This window comes from Choloepus didactylus, chromosome 2, assembly GCF_015220235.1.
Source record: "Choloepus didactylus isolate mChoDid1 chromosome 2, mChoDid1.pri, whole genome shotgun sequence".
Classification (NCBI taxonomy): Eukaryota; Metazoa; Chordata; class Mammalia; order Pilosa; family Megalonychidae; genus Choloepus; species Choloepus didactylus.
The window spans coordinates 148,317,279-148,341,774 of record NC_051308.1 but is presented as its reverse complement, the minus strand read 5'-3'; the positions used below and the strand labels follow the sequence as shown (position 1 = coordinate 148,341,774).

At 37.7% G+C, this 24,496-nt stretch overlaps 1 protein-coding gene across 1 annotated transcript; it reads right to left on the bottom strand.

Moving 5' to 3' along the window:
* DNTTIP2 (deoxynucleotidyltransferase terminal interacting protein 2) lies at positions 1 to 23,614 on the bottom strand. The gene is made up of 7 exons (XM_037826607.1): positions 23,358 to 23,614; positions 20,745 to 22,411; positions 19,329 to 19,467; positions 16,531 to 16,626; positions 15,307 to 15,471; positions 5,148 to 5,257; positions 1 to 2,421 (listed from the first exon to the last, which is right to left on the bottom strand). The coding sequence occupies exons 1-7, from the start codon at positions 23,427 to 23,429 to the stop codon at positions 2,328 to 2,330; spliced, it is 2,343 nt and encodes a 780-aa protein (XP_037682535.1). The 5' UTR covers positions 23,430 to 23,614; the 3' UTR covers positions 1 to 2,327.
* Positions 23,615 to 24,496: the final 882 nt, after the last annotated feature.

Here is a 24,496-nt window from a genome sequence, read left to right as displayed (position 1 = left end):
AATCTTTCAAGACTAAAGTTTATTTTAAGGCTCTTCTTTCACTAGCACACACTAATATATCAGCACTTTGTACACTTTATAATGCTTTTTAGTTGAGTAAAGGTATTTTCTGGTAGTCACTAAGCTTTAAAAAGTTCAGCAAGTGAACTAAGTTAGTGACACAGGCCAAAGTCACTCAAGTCCACTTCTCAACTGAGTTGCTTTGCTTAAAAAGCATTCTAAAGACATAATTATCTATTATTCAAATATCCAGATATTTGTAGAAGGCTAGGAGCATTGAGCTGAAGATTTTTTAAAGACTTCTTTCTGGGTAATTTTCTACCTTCTGACCTTTATAGTTGTATTTTTAGATACTATTGTTTATTAGTGCTGAGGATTTGAAAATAAGTTTAAGATCACATTTGAAATGAAAAAGCTATAGATACTACCACTGTTTATTATTGAGGTTGTTAGCTCCTTATAATAAATGTAAATACAGGTGACTTTAGGTGCTTTTTAGTTGAATAGTATCAGTTGACTTTACCAAATGAGGTAAATACATTAAAAACTTTGTATTTTGTTCCAAAAGTTATTTCAGTGGCTTACCAAAATAGGATTAACAAAATAAAATTAAAAACTATTCAGTGGAGACAGAAGTCCAAAAGCATGAATGTAAAAATGTAACTAAAAATAAATACTTGAAAGGCATACTGTGAAGTCTAAGGTGGATTATTTGACAAGAGCTGAACATAAAATTTAGGTTCAATGTTCTTTCCCCATCACTGCTTTCCAATCCAGAAAGCTTTAATTGATGCTTTGTGCGGAAAAGATCAGAGGTTAGTAATTGTGTTTTCCCTTTAAAATGCACTATAACATTAAAATCATTAAAAAAAAATTTCTTCTAAATATAAGAAAAACTGCTTTGGCAACTGTTAGTTCACTCAAAAATAAATTGCCGAACTTTGTCAAAACTGCAGGGTTTGAAGAACTGAATAATTCAACCTGTTTTTGCATTCATGAACCAGAAGACAAATGGTAGTTAAGAAGCTAACCCATATCTCATGACTTAATAACTGGACCACTTCTCAATGTCTAGACAGGCAAGTATTATACTGAATGAATCATAACTTTGGGCATTGTCACACCATAGTAGCAAAAGTTGAAGAAATGTTCTACTGACATTGTCTCCTTCTGGAAGAAAAAAGTTTAAAGGGTAAATTAACTCAGTCACTTTTACTGTTTTATTTAATTCTTATACTGGTCTTATTTTACCCAGTAGAAAATAAAAACATCATATTCTTGAAATAAAAGGAGAGTAGACATAGATGCTTCCCTAATTCCAACTATAAATGTCATCAGTTCTGCTATTTGTAGGTTGCTTGTGACCCCAAGCAGTATATATAAAAAATGAGATTTTACAAGAAGCATTAATGATCAAATACCCACATTGGGTACCAGAAAGGCAGCTTTATCAGGATCCTTATTCCATGGAGACAAGCTGACCAAGTCAAAATTATATTGTTTTAATTGTATTTTTCTTGGAACACAACATTTTATCTGGATAAAACAAATTGCTCTCCTGTTTCACAGTTGCCAAGGAAGGAAAACAGCTCTTCAGCTGTTGTTTCTACCTTCTGTCCAAACTTTCTAGGTGGTTTTCTTTATCTTTTAAGTCCTATTTATACTCCCCAAGCTTCATTTAGTCCTTTGGTCTTTAGCTAACATGTATTTGCTTCAAGAATACTTTTTATCATTCCTTTGCTTTCAACTGTCACTTTTATGAGAAGCAGATCTCTAATGCTCCAAGAATACTTTTTATCATTCCTTTGCTTTCAACTATCACTTTCATGAGACACAAATCTCTAAATTTCAAACTCACCAACTTTCTGGCTCTGAATTCACAGCTGACTAGAGGGCATTTCATATCCAACAACCACCCCCTCAAGAAACACACATACTATAAGCCATACATTAATTATGATACTTATATAGCTATGATTTTTTTTAAAGTTCTTTGAACATGCTAGCAAACTTTATGCTTTCTAAACATCTTTTAATTCAATTTTCTTTAAAATTGAAAACTTTACAAAAATGTTAATTATCTTACAATGTTTAATGTTCCTTTTCCTTTTTTCCACTTAAATATCTAAAGCCCAGGTGAGTCTCTTGTAAATTCACCTATTTTTATCCCAGGAGACATGTGATTCTCTCTCAAATGAACTTTTTCCAAACAGAAATCCCTATACAAACAGGGCCAATCTATTTTAAATTATGTAATGGTGTTAGTTTTTAAAACATCTTTGGCAAATAAAGGGAGATGTAAAACATCATGATTTGCTTGGTGAATCTTAGTTGCGAAATTTCTTCTTCTTTCGAAATTTCTTTCCTGCTGCATTTGCTGCTTTTTCAGCCATGATCTCTGAATACTTCCTTCGGTTATACCTGAAAAAAGAAAAACCCTGAAGTTTTAAAGTACAACACATCAGACATTTTAAGTTGCTAACAATGCCTTTTAGGAAGCTTCTAAACCTCAAAAATTTTGATGTTTTCACTGTTTATTCCCCTTATATACTAAGTTGCCACCATGTGTCAGTAGCTGTAGTAGTTGGGGACAGAACAGTAGACAAGTCTCTGCAGTGGGGAGGCATTTGAAAATTTTCAGCCTCTAGAGACCCATGCATTATATCCACTGCACAGCAGAGTTACCAGATGTCAAGTGCTTTAAACATTTTTGTGGGATAAAAGTGCAAAACAAGAAAGTCTCCATTTATCTGAAAATATAATATGATATATATTTTTTAGAGGCTTTAAGAAATATTATTATAGACCAGTGGTTTTTGAAGTGTGGTCCAGGGATGAGACCCTTCCAAGGGGTCAGTCCACCAAGTAAACTATTTGCATAATACTACTAAGGCATTAGTGGCTTTTTTCACTCTCATTTGCTCTTGATCCTACAGTGGAGTTTTCCAGAGGCTACATGGTATATAGTATTGCAACAGACTGAATGCAGAAACAGATATAAGGCTTCCCCTGTATTTAATTAAACCGGACATTAAAGAGATTTTTCACTAAGTTATCTGTTTTGTTATTTTTCATAAAATATTTGTTAATATGAAATGGGTTTGTTATTTTAAAATGAATTGTTTTAATTTCTGTTATGATAAATACTGACAGATATATAACTCCCCCAAATCAAAGTTCTTTAGGTCTTCAATAATTTAAGAGTGTGAAGGATCCTGAGACAATAGAACTGCTGCTATTGACTGCATTTCTAGCAATGTAGTAGGTAGGAGCTTCAGCAAAATCCGAGTTGTCAGTAAGTAATTAGGAGTTAGGAAAAGTTAAAAACATACAAAATGCCTTTGTTCCAAGGCACTTTCACTGTGTCTGTTATATAGACTCAAATTTTAAAAAATTACTAAGGCTGAGGATTAACTACTATTATTAACAGCTCACTCAAATCCACAAGAAGTCAGCAACACAGCAACAACCCTAAGTTAAATTAAAAATGAAAAAAACCACTCAACACACACACATTTTTCTCTTGTATATTTCACTTATTTCTTCTGTCCTAAGATACTGTCACTCATGAACATATGACGCCTTCAGTAGGTACAGAGTTCCCTATCTCAAAGTATTGAGAGACCAGAAAATCTCTTGAGAATGCTGTAGAAGGGATTAAACTATTCCATGGAGAGGTGAGCTAGCTGAGTGTTTCACATGATGTGGTACATAAATTTAGGCAATAGGCTATTCATTTTAAGTAATGAATTTATTTAACGTTCACTAGGAAAAAATATCAACAACAAACCCACTGATGGTAGGCACTATAAAGTTTCCTTTTAAAATAAAGTAGATGTATACAGATAATGCAAACATGAATGTGGTATCCAAATGACTGAAGTATGGAAAAAAAGTCAATTGATAGATAATCTCTACTCGGCAAGTCTGAGTTTCATTCTACTAAATTTCTAGTTTCCTATCCCAACTTCCTTAATCTAGGATTTTTTTTTTAGTGAAAACATTATCAACATTGCTGTGATTTCTGAGATTGCTAATCAAAGATTAGAACACGTAGGTTAATTTTTATTTGCAATATGTGGTCAACACTTAGGTAAGCAAAGACTCAATCAGTTAGCACCATACCTCTGTGGGGATGTAGAGGCAGGCTTGAGAAATATTTAGGAAAAATGGAGAAACTCCATGACACTCAGAATATGGAATTCAAGAGGAAAGGGAGTGTCAAGGACTTGCCCTAATGTATGGATGGTGATGCCGTTTGTTCAGTTACTGAGATACAGGAGCATTAGGAGAAAACTAGGTTTCAGAGAGGGTAAGGTCAGGAGAGACCCCAAGTTAATTCTTAGATATACTGACTTTGAGGTGCTTCTGAGACATTCATTTGACAGCCCTGAGGTGGCAGTTAGGTATATGGGTCTGGACTAGATATACATTTGGAACTTAACAGTAATGCAGATTGTAATGAAAGTCCTGTGGGGATGAGATTTCCAAGGAGAGACTACTGAGTGAGAAAAGAACACTTTATTTCTAAGGTTTTTAGAAAATTACTTAGACCCATTAAATGCCTTTAAAAAGCTAACACTTTAGTCTAAATTTGTTTTCTATGTCATACAACTACATTATTTTTTAAATCCTTTGTAAGTAATTTCAACCTTTGCTATTAGGCCAATCCTGACATTAGCAGATGTTTCTGCTAAAGCTCTCTCCTCCTATATATATATTCAGCTGCTTTACAGACATTTAAACATATTCAGATTGCTCTCATCATAAAAATCCTCTAAGTCCATACCTACTTCTAGCCCCACTCCTTTCTTTCCCTTTAAAACCAAGCTTTGTCAAAGAATTGTCTCCAGTGTTCTCAACTGAGAGTACTTTTGCCTCCTAGGGTAAATCTGGAAATGTCTCAAAACATTTTTGGTTGTCTGAATGGGGGGGGAGGGGAGAGTACTGCTTTCATATAGTGGGCTAAACACCCTATAATGCACAGGACAGTCTCCCCAGTGGAGAACTATCTAGTTGAAAATGTTGGCAGTGCTGCTGTTGAGACACTCTACCATAAAGCATTTACAATTATCTGACATTTTAAAAATTTATGCATATTTTAAGGGAAGCATACATATTATAAAATGAAATATAAATTCCTCTACCTTCTGAACTTAGAATCAGCCAGCAGTTCTTCCACAATAGTTCTTTTCCTTTGCTTCTTGGGAATTCGTGAGTGGTAGAAGTCAGCTGGATTGTCAACAATGGTTCCAATCTATGAACAATTGACTGAAATAAGTCATGCAATACCTGGATACCAAGTTGCTTTCATATTTCAGGGTGGCTCTAACAAAGTATATTTATAGAAAGGAATGGAACACAAGCTTACTTTGGGTCAGTATCAAAGTTGGTTTAGCCATTTTTTTAAGCAAAATAAATCCATGAATCAGTCAGCACAATGGTTCTAATGATATTTTGTTAAGAGTTTATAGTAGACTCAAGATTCCTTTTATGCAATTTAGTGCTAAAAAGACCAGTAAATACATGAGGAATAGTGTAACCGGAGAAAAAAAGTGAGACAGATATTATTTTTTGCCTAGTTTCCCAATTCAATGAAACAGACACAAAAACAAATCTATCTGATCACCTAGATTATCATAAATGCTGCCACTGTACAACCTACTCAAATATCACTGCATTTGTTCATACAAATTCAACCAATTAAAATTTACAGAATGTATACTATGTGCCAGGCACTGTGCCAAGTGTTAGGGAAACAAAGACAAAAATCATCTAGTTCTTGGTTCATCTTAGTGAGGAGCCCAAAGTCTTAAGATCAATAAACAGGTAACCAAAAAATTAAAGCACAACCTAATATATGCTGAACAAAGTACTGGAGATGCTCAGAAGACTAAGTGGTCAACTCTACCAAAAGCAGGCAGGGAAAGTTTCACAAAGGGTGAAATTTTATGTTGGATTTGAACGGGTAGTATTTCATCAAGCAAACAAGGTGGGAAAGGCAGAGCAAAGCACATGCAAAGTCAAAGAATACAAAGACTGGTATGTGCATGTTCAGAGAAGAGAGGATAACTGAGTGTCTTGAAGCTTAAAAGGAATATACGACAATAGAAGGGCTGGTAAACTGGGTTGGGTACAGATTGTGAAGAGTGATGTAAAGGGATATAGATTGTATGCTATAGACCATAAAAAATCAGTGAAGATTTCTAAGCAGAGGTATAATATGAACAGATTTTTTAAAAATAGATGACTGGCTACAATAAGGAGGATGGATGAGAAGAGAAAGCAGACCTGTAGACAAAAGACTATTACAGTAATCCTATTGAGTAACAAAAAAATATTCCAGAAACTCAAAATGTCTTTGAGTGGTCCCAGAAGATTAATTAACTGGGCTTTCTCATGAAAACACTTTGAAAACCAACTTTTAAGCTACTTGTGGGATCTGACTAGGCATGTCCCTCTACCTTGAAAAGAACGGATTGGTGCAAATGACTGCTGCTTTCCTCCTCCATCCTGCATGGATTCTTGCTCCTAGGCTAGTACTATTTATATATAATGTACTGGTTTGAAACTGTTATGGATCCCAGATGACCATGATCTTTTAATCCAATCTTTCTGGGTGGGACCTTTAATTAGATCATTTCCATGGAGGTATTATCTGTTCCATTCAGGATGGGATAACTAGTTCACTGGAGTACTTAAGAGAGAAGCTGAGAGAAACATTTTGGAGAGAAGCTAAGATATGTAATCCAGAGTTTGTCCCCAGGGGGAAGCTGAAAGCCGACACAGACCCAGATGCTTGGAGATGCTAAGAGACGAAGCCCAGAGTTTTCCCTGGAGAAGCTGAGAGAGGACCCACAGATGCTTAGAGAGAAACGCCCCAAGACAAGCAAGCAGAGCTGAGAGAAGCTAAGAGAGACAGAAGCCCAGAGACATTTTGGAGAAAGCCATTTTGAAACCAGAACCCAGGAGCAAAGGACCAGCAGTCACCAGCCACGTGACTTCCCAGCTAACAGAGGTGCTTCGAATGCCATAAACCTTTCTCCAGTGAAGGTATCCTCTTGTTTATGCCTTCATTTGGACACTTTTATGGCCTCAGAACTGTAAATTTGTAACCGAATAAATCCCCTTTATAAAAGCCAATCCAGGGGGCAAGATGGCAGACTGGTGAGCTGTAAGTTTTAGTTACTCCTCCAGGAAAGTAGGCAGAAACCCAGGAACTGCGTGGACTGGACACCACAGAGCAATCTGACTTTGGGCATACTTCATACAACACTCATGAAAATGTCGAACTGCTGAGATCAGAGAAATCTGTAAGTTTTTGCGGCCAGGGGACCCGCGCCCCTCCCTGCCAGGCTCAGTCCCGTGGGAGGAGGGGCTGCCAGCTCCGGGAAGGAGAAGGGAGAACTGCAGTGGTAGCCCTTCTCGGAAACTCATTCTACTGATTCAAACTCCAACCATAGATAGACTGAGACCAGACACCAGAGAATCTGAGAGCTGCCAGCCCAGCAGAGAGGAGACAGGCATAGAAAAAAAAAAACAACACGAAAAACTCCAAAATAAAAGCAGAGGATTTTTGGAGTTCTGGTGAACACAGAAAGGGGAAGGGCAGAGCTCAGGCCTTGAGGCGCATATGCAAATCCCGAAGAAAAGCTGATCTCTCTGCCCTGTGGACCTTTCCTTAATGGCCCTGGTTGCTTTGTCTATTAGCATTTCAATAACCCATTAGATCTCTGAGGAGGGCCCCTTTTTTTTTTAATTTTTAATCCTTTTTTCTTTTTCTAAAACAATTACTCTAAGAAGCCCAATACAGAAAGCTTCAAAGAATTGTAATTTGGGCACGTCAAGTCAAGAGCAGAACTAAGAGAGCTCTGAGACAAAAGGCAATAATCCAGTGGCTGAGAAAATTCACTAAACACCACAACTTCCCAAGAAAAGGGGGGTGTCCGCTCACAGCCACCATCCTGGTGGACAGGAAACACGCCTGCCCATCGCCAGCCCCATAGCCCAGAGCTGCCCCAGACAACCCAGTGTGACGGAAGTGCTTCAAATAACAGGCACACACCCCAAAACTGGGTGTGGACATTAGCCTTCCCTGCAACCTCAGCTGATTGTCCCAGAGCTGGGAAGGTGGAGGAGTGTGAATTAACAAAGCCCCATTCACCCATCATTTGAGCAGACTGGGAGCCTCCCTACACAGCCCAGCAGCCCAGAACTGCCCTGGGGGGACGGCACTCACCTGTGACATAGTACAGTCATCCCTCAACAGAGGACCCGGGGTGCACGGCCTGGAAGAGGGGCCCACTTGCAAGTCTCAGGAGCCATACGCCAATACCAAAGACTTGTGGGTCAGTGGCAGAGACAAACTGTGGCAGGACTGAACTGAAGGATTAGACTATTGCAGCAGCTTTAAAACTCTAGGATCATCAGGGAGATTTGATTGTTAGGGCCACCCCCCCTCCCCGACTGCCCAGAAACACGCCCCACATACAGGGCAGGCAACACCAACTACACACGCAAGCTTGGTACACCAATTGGGCCCCACAAAACTCACTCCCCCACCCACAAAAAAAAAGGCTAAGCAGGGGAGAACTGGCTTGTGGAGAACAGGTGGCTTGTGGACGCCACCTGCTGGTTAGTTAGAGAAAGTGTACTCCACAAAGCTGTAGATCTGATAAATTAGAGATAAGGACTTCAATAGGTCTACAAACCCTAAAAGAACCCTATCAAGTTCAGCAAATGCCACGAGGCCAAAAACAACAGAAAATTATAAAGCATATGAAAAAACCAGACGATATGGATAACCCAAGCCCAAGCACCCAAATCAAAAGACCAGAAGAGACACAGCACCTAGAGCAGCTACTCAAAGAACTAAAGATGAACAATGAGACCATAGTACGGGATATGAAGGAAATCAAGAAGACTCTAGAAGAGCATAAAGAAGACATTGCAAGACTAAATAAAAAAATGGATGATCTTATGGAAATTAAAGAAACTGTTGACCAAATTAAAAAGATTCTGGACACTCATAGTACAAGACTAGAGGAAGTTGAACAACGAATCAGTGACCTGGAAGATGACAGAATGGAAAATGAAAGCATAAAAGAAAGAATGGGGAAAAAAATTGAAAAAATCGAAATGGACCTCAGGGATATGATAGATAATATGAAACGTCCAAATATAAGACTCATTGGTGTCCCAGAAGGGGAAGAAAAGGGTAAAGGTCTAGGAAGAGTATTCAAAGAAATTGTTGGGGAAAACTTCCCAAATCTTCTAAACAACATAAACACACAAATCATAAATGCTCAGCGAACTCCAAATAGAATAAATCCAAATAAACCCACTCCGAGACATATACTGATCACACTGTCAAACACAGAAGAGAAGGAGCAAGTTCTGAAAGCAGCAAGAGAAAAGCAATTCACCACATACAAAGGAAACAGCATAAGACTAAGTAGTGACTACTCAGCAGCCACCATGGAGGCAAGAAGGCAGTGGCACGATATATTTAAAATTCTGAGTGAGAAAAATTTCCAGCCAAGAATACTTTATCCAGCAAAGCTCTCCTTCAAATTTGAGGGAGAGCTTAAATTTTTCACAAAGAAATGCTGAGAGAATTTGCTAACAAGAGACCTGCCCTACTGGAGATACTAAAGGGAGCCCTACAGACAGAGAAACAAAGACAGGACAGAGGGACTTGGAGAAAGGTTCAGTACTAAAGAGATTCGGTATGGGTACAATAAAGGATATTAATGGAGAGAGGGAAAAATATGGCAAACATAAACCAAAGGATAAGATGGCCGATTCAAGAAATGCCTTCACGGTTTTAACGTTGAATGTAAATGGATTAAACTCCCCAATTAAAAGATATAGATTCGCAGAATGGATCAAAAAAAATGAACCATCACTATGTTGCATACAAGAGACTCATCTTAGACACAGGGACACAAAGAAACTGAAAGTGAAAGGATGGAAAAAAATATTTCATGCAAGCCACAGCCAAAAGAAAGCAGGTGTAGCAATATTAATCTCAGATAAAATAGACTTCAAATGCAGGGATGTTTTGAGAGACAAAGAAGGCCACTACATACTAATAAAAGGGGCAATTCAGCAAGAAGAAATAACAATCGTAAATGTCTATGCACCCAATCAAGGTGCCACAAAATACATGAGAGAAACACTGGGAAAACTAAAGGAAGCAATTGATGTTTCCACAATAATTGTGGGAGACTTCAACACATCACTCTCTCCTATAGATAGATCAACCAGACAGAAGACCAATAAGGAAAATGAAAACCTAAACAATCTGATAAATGAATTAGATTTAATAGACATATACAGGACATTACATCCCAAATCACCAGGATACACATACTTTTCTAGTGCTCATGGAACTTTCTCCTGAATAGATCATATGCTGGGACATAAAACAAGCCTCAATAAATTTAAAAAGATTGAAATTATTCAAAGCACATTCTCTGACCACAGTGGAATACAATTAGAAGTCAATAACCATCAGAGACTTAGAAAATTCACAAATACCCGGAGGTTAAACAACACACTCCTAAACAATCAGTGGGTTAAAGAAGAAATAGCAAGAGAAATTGCTAAATATATAGAGACGAATGAAAATGAGAACACAACATACCAAAACCTATGGGATGCAGCAAAAGCAGTGCTAAGGGGGAAATTTATAGCACTAAACGCATATATTAAAAAGGAAGAAAGAGCCAAAATCAAAGAACTAATGGATCAACTGAAGAAGCTAGAAAATGAACAGCAAACCAATCCTAAACCAAGTAGAAGAAAAGAAATAACAAGGATTAAAGCAGAAATAAATGACATAGAGAACAAAAAAACAATAGAGAGGATAAATATCACCAAAAGTTGGTTCTTTGAGAAGATCAACAAGATTGACAAGCCCCTAGCTAGGCTGACAAAATCAAAAAGAGAGAAGATCCATATAAACAAAATAATGAATGAAAAAGAAGACATAACTGCAGATCCTGAAGAAATTAAAAAAATTATAAGAGGATATTATGAACAACTGTATGGCAACAAACTGGATAATGTAGAAGAAATGGACAATTTCCTGGAAACATATGAACAACCTAGACTGACCAGAGAAGAAATAGAAGACCTCAACCAACCCATCACAAGCAAAGAGATCCAATCAGTCATCAAAAATCTTCCCACAAATAAATGCCCAGGGCCAGATGGCTTCACAGGGGAATTCTACCAAACTTTCCAGAAAGAACTGACACCAATCTTACTCAAACTCTTTCAAAACATTGAAGAAAATGGAACACTACCTAACTCATTTTATGAAGCTAACATCAATCTAATACCAAAACCAGGCAAAGATGCTACAAAAAAGGAAAACTACCGGCCAATCTCCCTAATGAATATAGATGCAAAAATCCTCAACAAAATACTTGCAAATCGAATCCAAAGACACATTAAAAAAAATCATACACCATGACTAAGTGGGGTTCATTCCAGGCATGCAAGGATGGTTCAACATAAGAAAAACAATCAATGTATTACAACACATTCACAAGTCAAAAGGGAAAAATCAATTGATCATCTCAATAGATGCTGAAAAAGCATTTGACAAAATCCAACATCCCTTTTTGATAAAAACACTTCAAAAGGTAGGAATTGAAGGAAACTTCCTCAACATGATAAAGAGCATATATGAAAAACCCACAGCCAGCATAGTACTCAATGGTGAGAGACTGAAAGCCTTCCCTCTAAGATCAGGAACAAGACAAGGATGCCCGCTGTCACCACTGTTATTCAACATTGTGCTGGAAGTGCTAGCCAGGGCAATCCGGCAAGACAAAGAAATAAAAGGCATCCAAATTGGAAAAGAAGAAGTAAAACTGTCATTGTTTGCAGATGATATGATCTTATATCTAGAAAACCCTGAGAAATCGACGATACAGCTACTAGAGCTAATAAACAAATTTAGCAAAGTAGCGGGATACAAGGTTAATGCACATAAGTCAGTAATGTTTCTATATGCTAGAAATGAACAAACTGAAGAGACACTCAAGAAAAAGATACCATTTTCAATAGCAACTAAAAAAATCAAGTACCTAGGAATAAATTTAACCAAAGATGTAAAAGACCTATACAAAGAAAACTACATAACTCTACTAAAAGAAATAGAAGGGACCTTAAAAGATGGAAAAATATTCCATGTTCATGGATAGGAAGACTAAATGTCATTAAGATGTCAATTCTACCCAAACTCATCTACAGATTCAATGCAATCCCAATCAAAATTCCAACAACCTACTTTGCAGACTTGGAAAAGCTAGTTATCAAATTTATTTGGAAAGGGAAGATGCCTCGAATTGCTAAAGACACTCTAAAAAAGAAAAACGAAGTGGGAGGACTTACACTCCCTGACTTTGAAGCTTATTATAAAGCCACAGTTGCCAAAACAGCATGGTACTGGCACAAAGATAGACATATAGATCAATGGAATTGAATTGAGAATTCAGAGATAGACCCTCAGATCTATGGCCAACTCATCTTTGATAAGGCCCCCAAAGTCACTGAATTGAGTCATAATGGTCTTTTCAACAAATGGTGCTGGGAGAGTTGGATATCCATAGCCAAAAGAATGAAAGAGGACCCCTACCTCACCCCCTACACAAAAATTAACTCAAAATGGACCAAAGATCTCAATATAAAAGAAAGTACCATAAAACTTCTAGAAGATAATGTAGGAAAACATCTTCAAGACCTTGTATTAGGCGGCCACTTCCTAGACTTCACACCCAAAGCACAAGCAACAAAAGAGAAAATAGATAAATGGGAACTCCTCAAGCTTAGAAGTTTCTGCACCTCAAAGGAATTTCTCAAAAAGGTAAAGAGGCAGCCAACTCAATGGGAAAAAATTTTTGGAAACCATGTATCTGACAAAAGACTGATATCTTGCATATATAAAGAAATCCTACAACTCAATGACAATAGTACAGACAGCCCAATTATAAAATGGGCAAAAGATATGAAAAGACAGTTCTCTGAAGAGGAAATACAAATGGCTAAGAAACACATGAAAAAAGGTTCAGCTTCACTAGCTATTAGAGAGATGCAAATTAAGACCACAATGAGATACCATCTAACACCGGTTAGAATGGCTGCCATTAAACAAACAGGAAACTACAAATGCTGGAGGGGATGTGGAGAAATTGGAACTCTTATTCATTGTTGGTGGGACTGTATAATGGTTCAGCCACTCTGGAAGTCAGTCTGGCAGTTCCTTAGAAAACTAGATATAGAGCTACCATTCGATCCAGCGATTGCACTTCTCAGTATATACCCGGAAGATCGGAAAGCAGTGACACGAACAGATATCTGCACGCCAATGTTCATAGCAGCATTATTCACAATTGCCAAGAGATGGAAACAACCCAAATGTCCTTCAACAGATGAGTGGATAAATAAAATGTGGTATATACACACGATGGAATACTACGCGGCAGTAAGAAGGAACGATCTGGTGAAGCATATGACAACATGGATGAACCTTGAAGACATAATGCTGAGTGAAATAAGCCAGGCAGAAAAAGAGAAATATTATATGCTACCTCTAATGTGAACTTTGAAAAATGTAAAACAAATGGTTTATAATGTAGAATGTAGGGGAACTAGCAGTAGAGAGCAATTAAGGAAGGGGGAACAATAATCCAAGAAGAACAGATAAGCTATTTAACGTTCTGGGGATGCCCAGGAATGACTATGGTCTGTTAATTTCTGATGGATATAGTAGGAACAAGTTCACAGAAATGTTGCTATATTATGTAACTTTCTTGGGGTAAAGTAGGAACATGTTGGAAGTTAAGCAGTTATCTTAGGTTCGTTGTCTTTTTCTTACTCCCTTGTTATGGTCTCTTTGAAATGTTCTTTTATTGTATGTTTGTTTTCTTTTTAACTTTTTTTTTCATACAGTTGATTTAAAAAAGAAGGGAAAGTTAAAAAAAAAAAAAAAGAAAAAAGAAAAACAAGGAAAAAAAAAAAAAGATGTAGTGCCCCCTTGAGGAGCCTGTGGAGAATGCAGGGGTATTCGCCTACCCCACCTCCATGGTTGCTAACATGACCACAGACACAGGGGACTGGTGGTTTGATGGGTTGAGCCCTCTACCATAAGTTTTACCCTTGGGAAGACGGTTGCTGCAAAGGAGAGGCTAGGCCTCCCTATATTTGTGCCTAAGAGTCTCCTCCTGAATGCCTCTTTGTTGCTCAGATGTGGCCCTCTCTCTCTGGCTAAGCCAACTTGAAAGGTGAAATCACTGCCCTCCCCCCTACGTGGGATCAGACACCCCGGGGAGTGAATCTCCCTGGCAACGTGGAATATGACTCCCGGGGAGGAATGTAGACCCGGCATCGTTGGACGGAGAACATCTTCTTGACCAAAAGGGGGATGTGAAAGGAAATGAAATAAGCTTCAGTGGCAGAGAGATTCCAAAACGAGCCGAGAGATCACTCTGGTGGGCACTCTTACGCACACTTTAGACAACCCTTTTTAGGTTCTAAAGAATTGGGGTAGCTGGTGGTGGATACCTGAAACTATCAAACTACAACCCAGAACCCATGAATCTCGAAGACAGTTGTATAAAAATGTAGCTTATGAGGGGTGACAATGGGATTGGGAATGCCATAAGGACCAAACTCTACTTTGTCTAGTTTATGGATGGATGTGTAGAAAAGCAGGGGAAGGAAACAGACAGACAAAGGTACCCAGTGTTCTTTTTTACTTCAATTGCTCTTTTTCACTCTAATTATTATTCTTGTTATTTTTGTGTGTGTGCTAATGAAGGTGTCAGGGATTGATTTAGGTGATGAATGTACAACTATGTAATGGTACTGTAAACAATCGAAAGTACAATTTGTTTTGTATGACTGCGTGGTATGTGAATATATCTCAATAAAATGATGATTAAAAAAAAAAAAAAAAAAAAAAGCCAATCCATTTCTGGTGTTTTGCATTCTGGCAGCATTAGGAAATAGAAACATATGCTAAACCATCTTATAGGTTCAGTAAATTTTAGAGTTGACCTGAGAAGCCAGTTACTATTTTTAATACTGAGTATACAAAAACCCATTACCAACTGGTTGCTATCTGATTTGGACCCTGGCCATTATCGTATGGCCTAAGCAGATACGGCCCATACCTTAGGTATACACTTTGCAAATATTCATCTATTTTAAGAATAAATAAAAAGATCACTATAATGCTTTCCAAACTAAAATTGATAAAATATCAGTACCATTATTCTGTTTGCTTCATACCTGGAAATACTTGGGGAAGCCGTCTCTATCATTCTTCTTATAAAATCTTTTTGGGTCCATGCTGGCTCTCATCTTCAGTGCTTTGAGATCATTTTTAAGTTGATCTGTCAATTCTGGAGCTTTCATACCAAACCAGCCATCACCTGCTGTTTTTTGTCGCTCTTTCTGAAATTCAGATTTCAAAAATAAGCATTCTAACTTTATTTGGCAAAGAATATAAATTATAACTCATCTCTCTCAAAATCATGCATAAAGAAAAATTTACAAATTCAAAACAAAGAGGTTACTTTACAGAAAGTATTAGTCTCCAGAGTCTTCACCTTACATAAGAGGAATTGAGTCAAATCACAAAAGTGATTCCTCTGGTAAATTAAATATAGCATTATCAGTTTCAAAATAAAGATTTCTTAGCGCAAGTTACTGGCCAATCTGTTAGGAGAATAATCCACAGTTCCAATTTTTACTGTCTAAAATAGCCCATTATAATAGTTAAAAACTATTTCACCTCTGGAACTTATAAGTAAACATTAACACTTTTATTTAAATCCCCTAGGAGTCTCATAAAGCCACTCACTTCAACAGGACAGAAATGTTCATTATTTCTAAAGTAAAATTAAAAACTGCTATTCTTATGAAAACTCCTAGCAAATTATTTAAATTATTGTTACATTCATAAAACAAATATTTGAGTGCCAGGTAGTATAAAAAATGCTCCATATTAGTGAAAAGTCGTTACTGGAGTACCATCCTCAATTTTCTTCCAAGCCCTCTTGATAACTTCTTACGCCTGCTGAGATGACAGATGGAAAAAAATCCCCTTCATTTTAATAAAGTGGATTCTATCTGTCACTTGACAGACTAAAAAGACCCGGTGTTTTTATTCACCTATATTAAATTCTCTACAACAGCCTACTACAGAACTCCTAGCCTTAGTGGTACTTGTAAGAGGTGTGGACAGTGAGCCTGCAGGCTGTTGGTCAGTGTTTTTAAGACAAGAGGAAAAAAAAAAAAAGGGCTATCCCTACCTACGATGCTTTGATGCAAACATGTAAAAGTCCATATAAAATGTTTATGGAATCATATTTTATGGGCCTTTACATGTGTGATAATTTTCTTTGGAACCTCAGAGATATACATATGTATATATAATTTTGTACAACCATGTTGTAGAAGCTGAAGAAATACAGTCAAATCTAAACATTCTAAATAAGTTACTGTACTTACTCTGCGTTTTTTCTGAAGTTGAAACTTGGATTCACTATATGGTGGGACACAGTCTTTTTTTTCAAAATCAGGAGTAATGATGGTTTTCTGCAGAAGCTATGAAAATATTAAACTGGTTTTTAAATAACAGATTACATAACTTTTCAATGTTTTTGACTATTATAGGAAATATCCTCCATGTTGAAGATAACTCCAAATATATTAACCTATTTTATACCATAGTTATACTATTGCAAAGTTGTCCGTGTCCTTAAATTCGTAAATTATTTCAATTAAAAAATGTTTTAGGGGGCAAACTGAAGGATTATTTTAGGGAATCTATAGTAGAGATGATTCATCTCAATTTTTTTTTCTAATCTGAATCCACACATATCAAATTTATATTAATGTGTCCACTTGTATATAATGGTTTACAACCGGCCACCTGCACCAGACAACTGGAAAAAAAACACAACAGAAACAATGTTTTAATAACCCATGAAATCCCTGAAGAAGTCCTGACTAGTGTGTAGTAAGTTCTCTTGGTATTGGTAAAACAGCTTGTGATCTGAAGAGCCCAGATAAATCATTAACAGATTAAAAACAGCAATATAAATTTTGATTAAACTATATACATTTTATGAGATCATCTCCATATTAATCTACATCTGCTTTTTGCAAATTAACATCTTAGCTGCCATTTCAAAACCTTTTCAGATATAGATCAACTTTATTGTTTAATAGCAAAATGGCACTGAATTTCAGTTACATACTTTTTCCTTTCTTTTAACATTTAGTTTAACAGTCTTGTTTTTCCCATTAAATATTATAAACATCATCTCTTCATACTTGTGATTATTTCTGTGAAACAGATCCCAAAGTTGCCATTTAAAACCTGACAGACACTGCGAAACTGCCTTGCATTCAAATAGTGTAGCTTAAACTCCTAACAGAACAGTGGCCCTTTCTTAACACCTCCACCAACACTGGGCATTATGGAATGCCTAGACTGGGCTCTTTTTCATTTTTCTATAGAGTTGTCTTCTTACTATTTCAGAGTAATTTATTTTGTTTCTTAGTGATATTAACCTATGGTCTTTTACTTGTCTTTGAGGTTTAAGGTGTTTTCAGTCATGTATGTTTTTAAATTTTATGTAGTCCTATCATGAAATTTTTTCCAAAATGACTTCTGCATCTTTTTAACTTGCCTAGGATGATTAAAAGGAACCTGAGTAATTATTTTCTCTGGCACAAGAAACAGGTAATACTGCTCATTAGCCATCAAGATAGTTCACAGGAAAAGAGCTCCAGCCATTAGTTTGGCCAGTAACATATAAAATGATCAATTTCAGAAACTAATAGTCAGTCACCCACTTCAGGTTTCGGTCTAGAAATTTCTAGGTCGTACAGTAGCTGTCTAGGCTTTCCTATCATTCAGAAAAGATAACGTGACATTTATTTTTACCGATAATTATTTAGAGCTTGCTGTATGTCAAATACTATACTAGGCTCCAGGAAAGTAGTTCTCAAGTGAGAGCAATTTGGCAATGTCTGGAAACATATTTGATCTTGGGTGGGGACAGAGTGCTACTGGCACCTAATAGGTAGAGGCCAAGGATGCTGCTCAATATCTTACAAAGCACAGGGCATCTCACACAACAAAAAACCATTAGGCCCAAAAATTCAGTAGTGATATGGCTGAGAAATGCTATTTAGGGATACTAAGATAAAAGATGATACTTCCAACAATTCTAACAACCAACCAATAAATCAGATCTATACTGGGTATTACAGAAGTACACAGGAGGTAGAGGGGAAGGGCTTGGACCAAGGAATGTTTCCCAAAGACAGTGATCAATGATCTCTGGAGAGGCCTGGGAAAGCACAGGTGCTATCGTAGTATTGAACTGCAAGAATGCAGTGGGCTGACAGATGGGGCTAGAGGTACAGAGGCACCATGAAGGCTCTGAAGAGTTAAGCAGAATAGCATGGTAAAATTTATGGTTTCAGAAATCTAGCAGGTATATGGAGGATGGTTTGAAGAACAAAGAAAGTGGAGGAAAGATAAATAAGCGATGGCAGTAGCCAGTTGACAGTGGGGATGAAAAGAAGGGAACAGAGTAGAAACGTGTATAAGAGGTATCACCTGAGGCTTGGTGATTGACTGCAAAAGAGAAAGAGATTTTAGTATTACTAGCCTGCTAGAGAATACAAGAGTAGTAGCTGGTTCAGAGAGGAAAGAGAAGGGGAATTAGTGAGATTAAGTGCCTGAGCACATCTGTATGAACAGATAATAGGCACCTGGGATCTCATGATCTCAAGTTAAGGGGCATCAAGGCTAGAAAACATAGCTTTGGGAGCAGACTGTAAAGGTGGTTGCTGAAGCTAAGAGTTTGGATGAGGCTACCCTGACAGTGACTCCTTCCGAAAGTATATGTAAAATTTTGTGAGTATGTGCACATGTGCTTTTTTTTTCTTTCTCGTGGGGGAAGTGTCAACACTCATAGCTTTCAGATCTGCAAAAAGGGTCCAAAACAGTTAAGAACTGAATACATAGAAAGAAAAGAGAAGAAAACACAATTCCTGGGATCATAATTGGTGGGTGCAAGGACAGGAATACTGATTCTTTATTGCTTTGTTTTCAAACATCTTTTTTTATAGATCTTTAAATTTTATTTTTTAAAAAAAGAGAGAGAATGTTGTGGATAGACAGCGAAAAAGGGAGCATATTAGGCTACAGTGGTTCCACTATAGGGAAATTAAATCTTTACCAAGGACTAATCATTTCTAGAAGTAACTGATTAGTTCATTTAACTTACCTCATTTTTCTTCTTCTCCTTGATCTGTGTTGGGGTTTTCTTGTTAGACTTTATTTTGTCTGCATTGAAGTTAATATATAAACCACCCAACTGCTTGATACTCAGACCAGGATCTATGCTGCTGCTTGTCAACTTTAGACTGAAAGAGAAATTTTGACTTAATAATCTAGTAATTAAATAAAAATGGAAATAACACTATGTCTTTTAAAACTTTTTCTTCTTTACTCTTTTACCATCAATGACAAAAATACATCTTTTTTTTTACAATGAATGATTCCTAAAAAACTGAACAAATCTATTTTAAATCTATTAGTAAAGTCATTTAGAAGACACCCTGGGATGAATAATGAATTAAATGAATTTTCAGGGAGCACATCCAAATGTATTCCCCAGATTTTTAAAACTAGTTTTTGATTAAAGGGCATATAATATGCCAATAGATTTCATAAAGAAAAAATTACAGAAAATGGAAGCATCTGGTAATCCAGCTCAACCTGATGATAGGTAGTGAGTTAATAAACATACCCATCTTTACCTCTAAAGTCAAAAAGATTCTTGTACTCTGAACTTTCAGTTTATCCAATTTACAATGTTATTCTGAGCAACTAAGGGCATTTGGTAGTGCCTCTAAACCAGTGTCTTAAACAGAAATAAGCATCCATTATCTTCCACTGGAGCCTTCTCAAAATACCTACGTAATACCCCATATCTATCATATCAGAAGGTTTTGCAATTGACCTGGTCTCCTGCTACATTAGGTCTTTTAAATGCAATTCTTTCTGTAAGTATGTATACTTGGACTTATTGGTATTAACCTGGGGATGGCTTTTAAAATATATATATGCTCCAGCCCAGCCTTAGATTGATTTCATTGATTCAGAGTGAAAACTGAGCATGTTAAGGTACAGTTCCTTACATTCCCTATATTTCCAGTGGATACACTGTCATCAGGGGGCCTTGAGCCTAGGAGAAACCAATTTAAATTTAGTTTAGACAAACTAAACTTCCCCACCCCCTCCCCACAGTAGCACTTGTCAAAGGGTAATGGATTATAGGTGATTATTTTCTGTATTGTTCAATTTCTTACAATTAACATATAGGAAAAAAAACAAGTTAGTTTCCCCCCCGCTTTTATGATGCTCTTAAGAATCATGCAGGAAAACCTTGTTATCAGTTGATTTCTAATATATCACCAAAAGGAGCACTTTTAGATCTCAATGGTGGGAAAAATATGAATAACAAAAGCACCCACAGAGACAAAGAAAATGCTGGATAGAACAGCTCTTCAGTAAAGACTATGATGCAATCATTTTCCCCTCAATTCCCATTGCTTTCTGATATTTTATATTTTTATGGCAAATTAGCTACTTAACATATGTACCAAAAATTTACTTTTAAAAATAAGGTGTAACTTACAGTTTAGATTTTGTGTTATTCAGTATGTCCTCTTCATCACTGAGCTCATTATTTTTACTTATGTCATAGTCTGATGGATCTTCTTCACTTTTTTCATCCTCTTCTTCCTCCTGCTCTTCTTGTTCTTTCTCAATGGCAGCCTCACTTGCCTTCTCTTCCTCTTCCAAGTAAAAATTTTTATCAACACTCAATCCAGGAGTTGTGTCAATTACAAACAATGCATTGTCACGTGACATATTTCCTGAGTCGCTATTCGATGACTCCCTTTGACTACCGTTTTCAAGAAAACACACGGTGTCCTCTTCGTTCTCACTGTTTTCAGAGTGCTGGCTTTCATCACTGCTGAGAACTAATAAAACAGAATCATCCTTATCCTGAGATGTGTATAATTTTGTACTATATTCATAATCTGCATTCTTTTCATTGTTTATGTCTTTGGTAACACCTGTAACTGTGCAGTCTTCTCTCTCATTATCACTATTACCACCATCATCACACTGCACCAAGTCACTTGTTTTTAAGGTGTGTTCTTTCTCTTCATCCCATCTGTCTACTTCCACAACTGCAAATGTTCGAGCTAATGATTTCATTATAGCCTCATGGTTCAGATATGCGGACTCTGATGTGGTTTTGTTAGTTCGGGGGGTTGAATGACTTTGAGAGGCGAAACGCTGAAGTCCAGTGTCCTGAAGTTCAGACAGACTCTTCAACTGAGAACTTTCCTGATTAGTTTCTTTTCCCTCATCTATTATTCCTTTAGCTTCTTCATCCAAACTCTTAGAATTCTGCTTTGTTATTTCTTTTAGAGCTGTAACATTGGCCCTTTCGCCCTTACTTACATTAAAACTTGGACGTTTTTGCACTGTTAGTATTTTTTCTGAATTTCCATGGAAGGAATCATCATCAAAATCATTGTAAGTTTCATTTTTACAGAAGTCTGTCTTGTTTATTTGAGCAATAGAATTTGCTAGTAACTGAGAAGTTTGTCTGGTATCTGAATCCTCTGAATTCATAAGTGTAGCTGTGATTTGCTTTTCATTTTCTGGTATACTCTCAGAATCTTTCTCCTCAATCTGTGCCTCTAATTTCCCCTGCATACTCCTGGTTGTTCTCCCAGTTGCAATTCCTGAAAATGGAGAAATGTCTGAGCATGAAGACTCAGCATCAGAAATATCTTGTGTGTGTGATTCTTGGCTTGGATCTGTTATGAATTTAGCCTTATACTTTCTGGTTCTTGTAGTTACTACTGTGCAAGGCACAATTCTAGAAATACCTGAAATATGAGATTCTGCTTCAGAAACTTCTTTAGTATGTGACTCATTTATGGGAGTTATTTTCAGTCTTTTCCTAACACTGGACACAGGGGTGTGTGGAACTAATATCTGCCTTCTCCTAGTTACTCTTAAAATGTGATCCTGGAGCTCAGACACAGAACAATTTGACTCTGCTTCAGAGGTCTCCCCATCAGTAGCTGGTTCAACAATCATCTCTGGTAAGGAGGCCTCAGTTCTGCTTTTCCTCTTTCCAGTTTTACAAGTTCTAGGGATTGGACTTTGTTTCTGGGTAGTAGGTGATTCAGCAGTACTAGGGACATGGGACTGGGATTCCTTCTTGCTTTCTGGATGCTCTTCAATTTTACTCCTGGTAATTCCATCTCCAGCAGACTTCTGCAAGATGGTAAAACACAATGCAATTAATTTAGGTAGGGCTGGGACTAAGGCAAAGTGAGTGAGGCACTCCCCTCAAAAGCAAAATTTAGGAGAGCACTAAAAAAACTCAGTATTCAGAAAACTTTAATGCTGTTTATAAAAAGTCAAAATTAATGCAAAAAAAAATATGACAACAAAACAAAACCAAAAAAAACAAAACAACTGAATCGACACTGCATTAACAAGGTCTTGCCTCATCCCCTCACCCGAGTCCTGGCCAAAGGAGAATTTTCTCCGCTCAAAGTTAAACATGCTAGGAGGACTTATGTCTCCACCCTCATAGAGGGGAAGAAAAGAGAAAGACAATACTAACTGTCTAAGCAAAGATGTGTTTAGTAATCTATGGTATTGGTCGCTGCTCTCGCCTTTACCTACAAGAGAAATGACACTCCGTTCCCCTTCCCGCCCCCAAATGAGAATAAGGCAGTAAACGACTAGCGCCCCCGAAAGTCACCAAGCGACGTCACCGCAGCCATAAAGAACAGAACAAGGTGGTGCGAGCTGCCGCGGGCCTTCCCAGTAAAAACGGTGCTCTACCCTCCAACCCCGCCAAATGAAGTCCACGCATGGTGGCCGAAATTAGCCCTCCTTGGTAAGATGCTAATCTTAAGGTTAAAATGTCTGAGTTCTTCATCCGTATCCCGGAGCTGAACGACCAGTAGTAACTTACCTAACCTTTCTGTTTCTTATTAAGAACTGCCTTAAAAAAACGTAGCGAGGACTAAACAGAACACTACAGGTAAGGCGCTTAGCGCCGGCACCGGGCCCGATACGAAGCAGTGCGCGGCAACATCCGGCCCTCCCCGCCTTTCTTAACTATCCGCGAGACCCTTGCGACTTTTGTGCTGCTCCAACTCCACAAGCGACGCTCTGCGAAGGGACGAGAGAAAAGGAGATATCTCACCTTCTGTGGCGAGCTTTCAGCGGCCGAGATCGAGATCAAGGCCCGAGACCTCGCCGACCTAGTGACCACCATCTTCCCAGCTCCTGCTTCCCCAGCACGCACTGCAGTTTTCCTCTACTCCGGCGTCCCGGAAATACGTCAGAGAAGCGCACCGCTCGAGTTATCGTCCGACGCTCGCGAGAATCTTGTACCTTTTTCTTGTAGCCAGGTGGTTAGGGGCTGTGGCAGATAGAGTTCCGGAAGAAGCGCGGTTTTACGTTTACTCTAGCCCTACAGGAGAAACAGGAACTTTTTGTGGGGAGAGTCCTACGTGAGGCTGCGAAACCTGCAGTGACGTAGGGCTTTCATCCTCGTCGACATGGACGCATTGGAAAGTAACATCTTCCCCACTCTCCGTCCTCGCATTTTGTTCAGTAATTAAACGTTTTAATGTCGCCGTGGGTGTGCCCGAGGGAGATTTTTGCATTATTATATATTTTTTACAAAAATACTTAATGTGTTTTTGGCGTAGTTAATTATAAATAAAACGAACTGTTGGGGTAAAATATTAAGTGCCCTGCGAACTGGGAGACTAGTTAGGAAGCTGTATAGTCTGAAGAGATGATAAGTAGAGATTGGGAATGAGAAGAAAAAAATAAATTGTAAAGGAGAGCAAGAAAAGAAATTTTGCAGTGAAAGGAAGAAAATTTCCATAATCAAGAGAATCTTGGTTTTCGTTTAGGATGAAGGGTGGAACATGTCTGAGGGGAATGAAAAGAGGCTGAAGAAGCAGGTAAATGGAACTGTTGTTGGAGATAAGAAAGCATAGGTTCCTCACCAAGTTTTTTCTCCCCAACTTCTTTAGTAAGGAAAACCATTTTTTTCCCCTTAAACTATCAGAACACAGATTTTTATTTTTAGGTGGCTGCATTGCCACCCAGTGAAATAGCTCCTTGCATAGCCTGCCTCACAGCTATATGTGGTTAATTGACTAAGTTTTGGCCAAAATGTAGTGTTCTGTAGTTCTTCAGGGAAGTCTCCTTAAAAAGGAGAGCCCTCCCCTCCCCCACCACTTTGCCTTCTTCAACTTAATTTTACTGCCTAGGAAAATTATTTTGGCTGGTTTTCAGGCAGCTATTTTGGGCCATGAGGATAAAGGC

Bases quoted from the DNA above. Each gene is read 5' to 3' on its own strand.
- DNTTIP2 (XM_037826607.1), bottom strand. From the start codon at position 23,429: ATGGTGGTCACTAGGTCGGCGAGGTCTCGGGCCTTGATCTCGATCTCG. The intron at 15,472-16,530 runs GTAAGTACAGTA...TCTGAATTTCAG, and splicing joins AACTTCAGAAAAAACGCAGA to AAAGAGCGACAAAAAACAGC. The intron at 2,422-5,147 runs GTAGAGGAATTT...TTCTTTTTTCAG, and splicing joins GCTGATTCTAAGTTCAGAAG to GTATAACCGAAGGAAGTATT.